We start from the raw sequence: 11,598 nt of genomic DNA, 5'->3' as shown, positions 1-11,598 counted from the left end.
AGTCCATTCTCTCTCTCTATCTCTCTCTTTTTCTTTTTTTTTTTTTTTTTGAGACGCAGTCTCGCTCTGTCGCCCAGGCTGGAGTGTAGTGGTGCAATCTCGGCCCACTGCAAGCTCCACCTCCTGGGTTCACACCATTCTCCTGCCTCAGCCTCCCGAGTAGCTGGTATTACAGGCATACACCACCATGCGTGGCTAATTTTTTTTTTTTCTTTTTTTTTTTTTTAGTAGAGATGGGGTTTCACTATGTTGGTCAGGCAGGTCTCGAACTCCTGACCTCGTGATCCACCTGCTTCAGTCTCCCAAAGTGCTGGGATTACAGGCATGAGCCACCACGCCCAGCCCGAGTCCATTCTCTTAATCACTAACAATAGTAGCTAATAAATATTGGCTGCTTACTGTGTAACAGGTACTATGTTAAATTCTTTACAGGTATTAACTAATTTACAAAGCTACAGGTAGGTATTATTATTATGCCTCTTTACAGATGAAGAAACTAAAATACAGGGATCCAGCTCTCACAACTATTAAGAGCAGAGCAGGATTTGAATCCGTGCAGTCTGACTCCTGAACTCTTCCTGGTAAGCATCACACTACACTGTTTCTCCAAGAATAATTAATGGTTGTATTTGTTGGGTAAATCAAGCCGATGGCCCAAATGAGTCTCTCCCACCAACGAGTTTTTGAAATGAAAGATAGTTTTCTATTTAATGCTCACCTTTGCACCTTACCCCAATGATTTACTATTGCCCTGCTCTTGTTCCATTTTCCCACTATGCCTCACAGTGATAATAAACAGAACTGTGTGTGCCAGTGCAAGAGGCCAGGGGAGATGAGTGCCTCCGTAAGTAGCAGGAGCCTCAGCCAGTACCTCAGGTTGAGCCAGGCCCCTGGGAAGTGAGTAGCTTCACCTGGATTCTCTAATCCATTTGTGTCAACTTCTGGCTTCCTGAAAGAGAGGGCATGGCCAAAAAAGCCTTGTGAGAAGAACATTTAGATTGCTTGGAGCTTTTTTCATAGCCCACCAGGGGTTTGAGACAGCGGTGTATAGTGTAGAGGGATACTTGACTTGGGATGGAGTCCTGCCTTTTTGCTTTAATTTTTTGACCTTAGGCAAGTTTTAAAAACTCATTTCACTTAGCCTATTTGTTAAAAATGGGCTAAGACCAACCTTATTTTGATGATATAAGTAGGTTCATGTAGTAAATAATAATAAAGATAATATCTGCTATTTATTAGGTGTCTCTCTGTGCCAGATACTCATAAAAGCACTTTCTATGAGTTAACTCAATTAACACTAACCACAGCATGAAATAGGTGCTATTATTATCATCATCATTTTACAGGTGAGAAACAAAAGTACAGGCAACTAAGATACTTGTCCGTAGTCACTCAGCAGCAACCAGAGAAGCTGAAGCTTGAGACCAAGCAGCCCATCTCCCCAGCCTGTGCTCTTAAATAGTGGCATTTACTGAACTTGCATAAATAAATAAAAAAATATACATATACACATATATATATTTTGCATATTATATATATTTTACCTCTTTTACTTTTTTAGACAGGAATAGCCTTTTCTAACATCTCCTACCCCAGCTTTTTTTTTTTTTTTTTGAGATGGAGTCTTGCTCTGTTGCCCAGGCTAGAGTGCAGTGATGCTATATCCGCTCACTGCAACCTCTGCCTCTCGGGCTCAAGTGATTCTCATGCTTCAGCCTCCCGAGTAGCAGGGATTACAGGTGCGCCACCACACTCGGCTAATATTTTGTATTTTTTTGTAGAGATGGAGTTTCACCATGCTGGCCAGGACGGTCTTGAACTCCTGATCTCAAGCAATTCACCCATCCTGGCCTCCCAAAGTGTTGGGATTAGAGGCATGAGCAACCGCGCCAGGCCATTTCTAACCTTTTCTTTGGAAACTTGTGTGCTATAGCTAAACTGAAGGAATCTGGGATGATTTGATGATGGTCCCTACCCAGGTCTGGACTGGTAGGTCTAGGTCCTAGTTTTGGCTCTGGCCAGCTTTGGGCAAGGCGGTTTCACCCTTCTGAGTCCAACATTTCTCCTGTATAAAATGTTGAGGGGGGTGTACTAGTTAATTTCCAAAGACCTTTCCAGGTCTCACATTCCTTATGTCTATGATTCTGTGATTAAGTTCCTGGAAGGTTAAGTACTGATAAAAGTGCCATTAAGTTCTGTATACTCAGCACTAGCAGCTGTCTGTTACCTAAGATACCTGGGCCTAGGAGTTATAGGGTGGGGGCTGGGGGCAGGGTGGGTGGATGAGAAAGGCTCCTTGTGTGACAACTGTGTGTATTGACTGTAGACAACAGAGGACTGCCCAGCACTGTGCAGTGTAACTGAGTATCCTCTGATTTCTGGGCTGTGATATACTAAGACTGACCATCAAAGACTGTTTCCCAACAAGAGAACCTTGTGCAGTAGATTCCTCAGGCAAGAAGCGAGATAATTGGGACAAGATTGAATAGATCTCAGGCAGAGAAACTTGGGGGACAGATCAATGTAGGTAATGAACTGGTTGACCCAAGGCCTCTCTGTCTATCATTTTTTGACCTCAGGTCACAGCAATAGAAAGGGGGAAAACTACCAACATAGCTCCTGCCATGAAGTCCTGGAGAAGAATAAGTGACTGTTTGTTCCGCATAGGTTAGTCATTCACCTGCCTGAAGGCAAAGGGCTGGGAGTCTGGAGTCCATGACCTGCTGGGACATACTTTGGGCTGCATTTTTTCCCCCTTCTAATGTCTCAGCTCTCAAGGATCTGCTTTTCCTGGTGCCAAGGAGTATGGATGAAATTTTGTCCCTCCTCCATACACCCCTATAAAATAAGTATGATGAGAAATTAATATTTTCCAAATGGTGACCTTTTGTTCATTAATTGAGCTCCTATTGCATTCCAGGTACTGTTAGAGGCCAGCAAGATACCTAGATGATTGAGACAGAGTCCTTACCCTCCATGAAGTGACTGTTCATTTTAAAACCCTAAAGCTGGGTTCTTAGAGGCTACTGCAACAGCAACAACCCCCGAGTGAGTGCTTATCATGTGCCAGGCTCTGGTTACAGGCTTTTAGCTCTCTCAATGGAAACAGCCTGAGTGCTGGCTTGGCTGACCCATGTCTGTGTGACTGTGGGCAAGTCATTTACTTTCCCTTTGAGTTTCAGTTTCTAAAACTGTAATATGGGGACAATATATGTAAAACAGCTAAGAAGTATATACTTTTAATGACTCTTTTTAGTGTCAATGGAGGATTTGTGAGCAAATGTGTCTAAAACACAAGGCAAACAGGAGGTATTTAGGAAGTGGCCACGTGATTATTGATAGACTGTGGGCTTCTTCCTGGTCCTCCAGAGTGAGACTGACAGGTGTCCTATTACCCTTGCATCTTCAGAGCCTAGAGCACAGCCCTGGAAACAGCAGGCACTCACCACTTTTTATGATCAAAGGCAGTATCTACAGGGAAAGTCAAATCACTATGGGTATTTATGAATTACAAAATCCATAAAGTTAAACCAGGAGAAATGGACAAAAACACACTCATTGTAGAGGTCTTTAATGATCCCTTGGCTCATGGCAGAGCAGCTAGACAAAAAACAAACAAACAAAAAACATGCAAATATTCAGAAGGCCTGAAAAAATAATGAATATAAAGAAGACAAAATCGATACAGTATTCTATCTTCACATTCGGAAGACAGAAACACCTTCTTTCAAAAAACCATGGGACATTGACAAAAATAACCACAGATAATCCTCAATAAATCTTGCCAGGAGGCAGTATATGGATGACATTGAATTCTGTGAAACTACAAATTAAAGACAAAAAGGCGAAATATAAGTTAGTTGTGTAAGAACTCTTTCAACTCTTGGGTCCAAGAAGAAAGCAAAAGGGAAATTGTACGATAGCAATAAATGTGCCATTACCCAGAGTCACACAGCTAACAGTGACAGAGCTGAGGCTGCTAGAACCTGGGTCTACTGTCGTCCAGCCACGAACTGGCTTGAGATCCCGGATAAGTCTCTCTGAGACTCGGTTTCCCCTTCTGTCAAGTGGCCTCGAAGGTCCCCCGGGCTCGGTTCGGTGGCAAGTTTGAGGTGTGTGGGGGAGGGGAGGGGAGGGAGCGTGCCCGAGACGCGGGAGCCGCGACCGCTTTCTGCGAAGTCGGGGAGGGTGAGGGCGTTGAGAGGCGGCAGCAGAGGGCGCTGGGTCGCCAGCCTGGGCCGCGTCTCCCATTGGTCGGGGCTGGGGCGCTGGGCTGGAGAGTTGGTGGAAAGTGACAAGTTGAGCGAGAGAGGGAGCGTGGAGAGCGGGAGCAGCCGCCACCGCCGCCGCCGAGGGAGCCCGGGGACGGCAGCCCCTGGGCGCAGGGTGCGCTGTTCTCAGAGTCCGAGCCAGGGCGACTCACGCCCACTGGTGCGACCCGGACAGCCTGGGACTGACCCGCCGGCCCAGGCGAGGCTGCAGCCAGAGGGCTGGGAAGGGATAGCGCTCGCGGCATCCAGAGGCGGCTAGGCAGAGGCGAGGGAGCAGGTTAGAGGGACAAAGAGCTTTGCAGACGTCCCCGGCGTCCTGCGAGCGCCAGCGGCCGGGACGAGGCGGCCGGGAGCCCGGGAAGAGCCCGTGGATGTTCTGCGCGCGGCCTGGGAGCCGCCGCCGCCGCCGCCGCCGCCGCGAGAGGAGGAATGCACCGGCCGCGCCGCCGCGGGACGCGCCCGCCGCTCCTGGCGCTGCTGGCCGCGCTGCTCCTGGCCACACGCGGTGCTGCTGCCCAAGGTAAGAGGCGCCCGCCGGTCCCCGCCCGCCCCGACCCCCTGACCCGTAGCCACCCTTCCGTCGTCCAGCCGGGCGCGGGACACGCAGGAAGCGCCGCGCTGGCTCCGGGGCGCGTCCAGTCACTCGCCACGGGGCTCGCCGGCGCCGCCAGGCCAGAGTTTGCGCCGGAGCACCGCGGCGGGCCGGGACGCGTCCGGGGACTCGTTCCTCGGTACGCAGCAGCGGTTGTCAGCGCTGACAGGAAGCGTGGAGGGGTTTGGGGGTACTAGGGGTGATCGGGGCACTTCTGTGCAGGGCATCCCCCCTTGTCTCCCTGGACCTCTAGCCCGCCCCAGCCAGTGTTGAGGCATGTCTATCCTGCCCCCAAATTGCGAGCCGGCCCGGAAGGCGCGGTCCAGGAGGGAGTTTGGATTTTCAGTGGTGACCGCCAGAGCCCAGGCGGCTCGCGGATCGACGCAAACAAAAGCCCTGTCCTCCTGGGGCTCCGGCGGCCTCGCATCGCCACCGCCCCCGGCCCTCCGGCCCTCTGGCCCTCCCGAGGGTCACCGTAGAGGCCAAAACTTGTGCGCCGCTGCAGCCGCTGCCACTTTGTGCAAAATGTGCTGTCAGAGGCGGCCTGCGGCTCCAAAGTGCTTTGGGTGTGCACGCGCGCGCGCGCGCGCGTGTGCGTGTTACAAACAAGAGGGGGAAAAGCCATCTAATGCATATTTGATTTTGGTACTCTCCAAAGACAATCGCAACAGTTAGAGAAAGACTTCACCGCAAGCCCGAGCGTCTTAGTTCGCTGCGGGAAGCTGGGGTCCTTGCTGCGTCTGAGCCGGTACACAATGAGAGGGAAGAGCCCGGCTGAGCCTGTGGAGACAACCGATTCATTCTTTGGAGGTTGGAGGGGGAAAGTTGATTAAAATCTCCGGGGTCTCGGGCCTCACTTTTAACATGCATCCCTTGAGGGGGTGAGGAGCCTTTGGATTCTGCCCTCCCCCACTCCCAGCCCTAAACCTGAGCGGATAAATAGATCTCTGCTCTTTTATCATGCATCTTTCATTTTTAAGTTAGCACTGTGTTTAGGAAAAGAAAAGGCTCTGCGCTACTTAGCAGTTGAGAGGAAAAAGATGTATTCACTACATAGACTACGAATACAGAATTAGTTTTTACTAAAAGTTAGCTGATTTTCTTGGTAGAAAACACACTCTGGAAGGAAGTTGTGTGTAAATTTTGATTTCTTAGAGATGGTTTTTGGAAGCTAGAGTAGCATTTTCTGAGGATGATTTCTGAAACGGATACTATAATGTGGTCGTGCTAATCTGGAAGCTCCTGGGGGTAAATAGAGCTCCTAGTTGTAATTAAGATGTACATCAGCAGGGAGTGCACCTTCCTGATGAAAAATCCTAATGAAATGTAAACAGTTTGGTCACATAGATGTTTTGCTTGGTGATACCAAACATCTGGCCCTGCACCACAACACCTGGGTGAAAAGTAAAAATGGGCCATGCTGCCTACGTAATGTAAACATCCTTCTCAAGCTGGGTTGCCCAGCAAATTGAGGTGGAGATAAGCAGTGTGATTTTAACTAAGGTGGGACTCCTGGCTTGGGGCTTTGATTAATTCAGTTACTTCCTCTGTGGGCTCCTTTACTTTGTACTTCACCTTTCAACAATGGTTGCTTTTAGATCATAGCCCCTTGTGGGGTTGGGGGTCACTTGCCTTTAAATAAATGTCCCTGCATTGATTTTGCTCACTGTAAGACACCCTTGTTATCAGCAGCCACCCCAATTCTGTCTCCTTTAACTGTTTACAGCCTTTTAGAATTGTTTAAAAAAGGTATTGCCTATTCCATTGTAGCAGGACGAGCCGCATACAAAACTCCTCAGACACTGAGTGAGCAATTCCTGTCCCTTTTAAGGGCTCACAACTCTAAGGGGGTCCACGTGAGAGGGTCGTGATGGGTACATGACTGGGGGCTGCATGCACTGGTAATCAGAACGAAACAGAACACAATAGGGATTTTTACAGTGCCTTTCCATACAATGTCTGGAATCTATAGATAACATAACCAGTTAGGTCAGGGGTCGATCTTTAACTACCAGGCTTAGGTCAGGCAGGCCCAGGCCTGGTTTCGAGTCTGGTTCCTTGGTTTCAGGTCTGGTTCCTAGGCGCCGGGCTAGCTGCCTTTAGTTTCGCTTCTCTTTCCTTTTCTGAGTATAAAACAATATAAAACAATATGAGAGGGTCTGTCTCTCTTCTCTCACCATACTCTTTAGTAATGAGCTCAAATCTGTTATTATTGGCTTATTTGTTGTTTTATAAATCCCTTTCCATTTGGTGAATGTTTGATCTTTTCTCTGGGGTCAAGACTTCTGGTGGAACTCACATTTACTTTCTCCTCTTGGACTCAAGATTCCTAAGGTAGTCCAGCCAGTGGCTCAGGAAATCAGCTTAAGGGGAGATATGTTTCATGTATTTATTTAAAAAGATACAAAACATTTCTCCCATCATTTTTCTATTTTGTTAGCCAGGAGAAGAAAACCTTTAAATTTATTTTTTCTGGTCTGTCCATTGTTGATTTCTCATCTACCCCCTCCCTATGCAAAGCTCAACTTCTTTAGGAACCTGAAGCTTACCTTATAACTGCACCCAAGCCCAGGGCTTTAGGAACCTACCTGGCCTTTCTCAAAATCTGATAGATTCTGTGGTTTGGCTGCTGGGAGCCAGAGGGAGGTGGCTTGCTACTGTGTTTGCTATCAGTTTGTAAACCTTCCGTTGCCATTTAAATAGGTGTTTGTCTGTACTTTTAGAATAGAAGTCTCTTGAAGGCAATAAGACTGTGAGTTTTTCTGGTGAAAACACTGAGAACCCAAGTCCGCTAGTCCCAACTTTATTACAGATGCCTGAAAATCCTCCCTGGCTGGCTAGTGGGAGCTGCACCAAGGTGGGATGTGCAAAGGGTGTGGTCAAATTGTCTCCTTCAGTTTTGGAAATATTTAATTTCCAATATAGATTCAGCATACATGGTAGGCTGTTTTGCTACTCTGATGCCTGGGATTATCTGCCTGATATTTAGTGAGGGGTCAGCTTTGCCCCATAGTACCCTTTCTCTTCTGTATCGTGAGCATAGGCCCCCAGTTAGACTTGGGAATTTTCTGAAAGTGTCACTTGCTCTGAAATTAGTATCAGGTTTGGCTGGTGGTTTGATGGTGAACATCTACCCCATTTCAAATATTTCTGAAAATTTTACACAGCATCCTATGGAGAATGGAACACTTTGTAAGCTATATGTACTTTGATGTAAATGTATATGTACAGATAGCATATGTATATACGCACATATATAGTAAGTGGTCCATAGATATTTGTTGAATGAATGGAGAATAACTTTTTTGGTTGTTTGCAAAATTCTGATATATGCTTTGCTTAGTAAAAATGCAACATGGCATATTTTCAAGGATTTTTCCTTTTCTTGTCCCATCTTCTAGTATGAAAGAAGTATAGTGTAGCAGAACTTGACAGTAAAGCTAAATGGTTACAAGCACAGGCTTTGGCATTTAACAGACCTGGATTTGAATCTTTTCTCTGTTGTATAGTGGGTATGTCAGTTAGTTTTCCTGAGCCTTTCAAGAGTGTTATGAGATTGAAGTGAGGTCATGCATGTACAGTACTGGAGAAGAGCACCCAGCCTAGAGGTGAGTGCATGAAATTAATTTGGGGTACATGAAATTAAGGATATGTGAACTCCCAGAAATAATATACACAATTTTATGTGCATTTTTAGGTTCTATATTTATAGCTATAGCTATAATCTTATTTTCCAAGAAAAGCGTCAACCTCTGAATGATAGGAACTGCTGACTTGGAGTGTTTGATGCCTGAGGCAATGGGTTGCCTTCCTGGGGAGGTTGAAAGGAGTTGAGTGTTGGTGGCCAGTTCTAGGCCTTATCCCAGGTTAACACACTCCATGGAGCCCCCGCTTCTCACCTCCCAGTTTCCCTTCCACCAGGCAGGCTGTTAATTGGGCCTGAGAGAAGCTGAAGAATGGTGCCAAGTCCTTGTGACCTCAAGTAAGAAAATATGTCTCTGAATCCAAGCATTCTGAGATGCAATTTGTACAGTTTATGTAACAAACACTTATTTAATCCTTACAATGGGCCAATCACTCTTCTAAGCCTTTTGCAAGTATTAACTCACTGAATCCTCACAACAACCCTATAAGGGAGATGGCATAATTAGCTCATTTTACTGACGGGTAAACTTAGGCACAGAGAGGTTAAATTACTTTCTTTAGATTATACTGCTAAAAAGTGGCATTATTGGGCTTATAAGCCCTAACAGTTCATGCTCTTACCTTAATGGCTGTCCTAGACATTCTCTCCTTGTTTAATTCTTACAATTTATATTCTTTTAATGTATGGAACAAAGGTGGTATTTCCCAAGGTTTTCCGACAGCAGCAAAAGGAAGCTTGCTTAGCCATAATCTAGAGGTTATAAGAAATTATTGGAGACAGCCAATTTCAATTTTCCTTCCAGTGCTAGAGTTCCCTAGGACGGTCTTGCTGAAACTCAGAGATAGACTGGAAGAACCTTGTTGGATGGCCTGGATCTCTGGTTCTGGAAGAATTACATTTTTGTAATGAGCTTCAACTTTGATGTGGTTTGAGAAGTGTGCTCGCCAGTTTTTTCCAACTATCAATGAGCTATATTTTGATGAAGTGACTTTGTATTTGCATCTTGGTGGACAACTGTGGTTGTAGGCTGAGAAGGCGGGGATTTATTAGAGTGCTGTCTAGTGGGACAGCTGGCTTGCCAGCTCAAGGTCTCAGTGACGACCAGACCCTGGCAAATCCAGCCCCAGCTGAGAAACACTCAAGTCTTCAAGGCCTCTTTCTCAAACAGAAGGGCCTTAGCCTGGCTTCACCCATTCCCTGGGGTGTGATGGGAGAGACTGTTCGGTAGACACTCGAAGAGAAAGGAGAGTCTGAGAAAGTTCTCTGGAGTTGAAGGGGGAGGGGATGGGGGCAACTCTTCGAAAATCCTTAACTAAATGCAGCTGCTTGTTACACGGAGACTGACTTGCATGCCAGGAATATCTAAAAAGCTAACGAATACAAAATAAAAATAAACAGCAGTAAAAAGGCTCTCTCTTTGTTGCAGTAAGCTCGGTTGGGGTTTTCAGTTTGTTTAGGAATGGGATAATTGTGGCATCCACTTTATTTTGGTAAGGCAGTGAAACGTGGATTAATGTTATGTCATTGGGATGCTACCACCATCTGAACTTTTTCCTTCATCCCCCACCCCCAGCCACACCCCCCAGAACACCCAGGCATGGACATCCATAGGACTTGAGTCTCAAACAGTTGCCCCTGAGTGAATTACATTGGAAGAGGGCAGATAATTTAATGGGATAATCTTGGCAGGGCCAGCAAATTTCACACCTCATCTCTCACTAATAGAAAGGCAGCAGAAGGCCACAACATCCTCAGATGAAAAGGTTGTATAAAAAGGCTCTGCTTAACAGTAACTGTCTGTCCATAAATAAGGTTTTGTAGAGTCTTGATCCAAAAGCTGTTATGAAATACTGATAAGCCAAGCCTCATAATGTTTGGCCTCCTTACATTTCCTTTTCCCGCTTCTCTCCATAGAACCATAGATTTTTTTTTTTTTTTTAAGAGAGAGAGGGGGGCTAAAAGATCAACAGTCCAAACTTTATTTTTTTTCAAGTATTTCTATACAGGATGGACTTCCTTTGATAGCTGTTTAAAGAGGTGGCGTGGAGTAATGGAAATAGAATGGGATTTGAGACTGATAGGGAATGGGGGTTTGAATTGGGGCTTTGTTGCCTTGGGCAAAGTTACCTAACCTTTTGAGCCTCTGTTTTCTTATCTGTAAAATGGGAATAGCAATAATATGTGGCTTACTGGGGGGTTTTGTGAGAATAAAAGGATATTATGAACCTATCACAACTAACACAGCACCATGGACTTAGTGAACGTGAAGCATGTTAGCCACCATCATTATCAAGGGCTTACTGAAGAAATTTGAAAATTTGGCTTCAAAACGATGGTCCTGCTGCAAGGTAGCAACCAAGGCTCAGAGAACAGCAAGTTTTACAAGGTTTTAGGACTCCAGAGTGTTTTGTTTTATAGAGAGCATGCAGACGATCTAGATCTGAGCAGGACCCGGGCCAGTGCTGGGGACCTGGATGCAGGGGATTCCACAGTGCAGTTGTGCAAAGCCTTAAAACAAAGGCTTTTTTCAGAACAGCAAGCTCTTTGGGGAAGAGCAACCCCTCCCAGGTGCTTAGTGTAATTCCAGAATCCTACAATGGGGAATGTTACATTTCAGGGACCTCCACTTGTAATCTGACCGTTTGTAGCTCCAATATCCAAATAATCTTGCTGAGCACAACTTGAAAGAGAAGGATAATGGCCGGAGGAAAGGATCCTGAGGTGCTCTGTTTGCCATTTAAATTTTCTGAGTAGAAGAAAAAAAGTTCATGTTACCCAAAGAGAGAAGAGTAATGAAGTGTGTGGGAAGGGGGAGGGGTGATAAAGAGGACTTCTAAAGACAAAGCAGAGGTTGGGTTTGTTATTTTATTTTTCAACAGTGAAGCTTGTCACTCAGTGTTTTTCAGCTAACATTTATTATATATTTATCACATGAAAGATACAGTATTCATGTCCAGGAATAAAGTATTATCTTTGCCCTCAAGGAGAGAGAAGGAGAAAAATTCTCACTTTTTTGAGCACCTGCTATATGCCACATATCATTTTTTGAAAGCTATTAAATTTATGCTTCTCAGCACTCCTTGGAGTTT

General features: G+C 45.8%; 1 protein-coding gene across 1 annotated transcript in view; it reads left to right on the top strand.

Moving 5' to 3' along the window:
• The first annotated feature begins 4,290 nt into the window (after positions 1 to 4,290).
• Positions 4,291 to 11,598, top strand: part of ROR1 (receptor tyrosine kinase like orphan receptor 1) — a 410,747-nt gene continuing 403,439 nt past the window's right edge. Inside the window, exon 1 of the mRNA XM_055234118.2 lies at positions 4,291 to 4,791. Within this exon, the coding sequence (XP_055090093.1) occupies positions 4,701 to 4,791 (91 nt within the window). The 5' untranslated portion in view covers positions 4,291 to 4,700. The remainder of the gene's footprint in view (positions 4,792 to 11,598) is intronic.

Source organism: Symphalangus syndactylus, chromosome 19, assembly GCF_028878055.3.
Source record: "Symphalangus syndactylus isolate Jambi chromosome 19, NHGRI_mSymSyn1-v2.1_pri, whole genome shotgun sequence".
Classification (NCBI taxonomy): domain Eukaryota; kingdom Metazoa; phylum Chordata; class Mammalia; order Primates; family Hylobatidae; genus Symphalangus; species Symphalangus syndactylus.
Note: the sequence above shows the minus strand (reverse complement) of the source record. Positions and strands in the feature narration are given on the sequence as shown.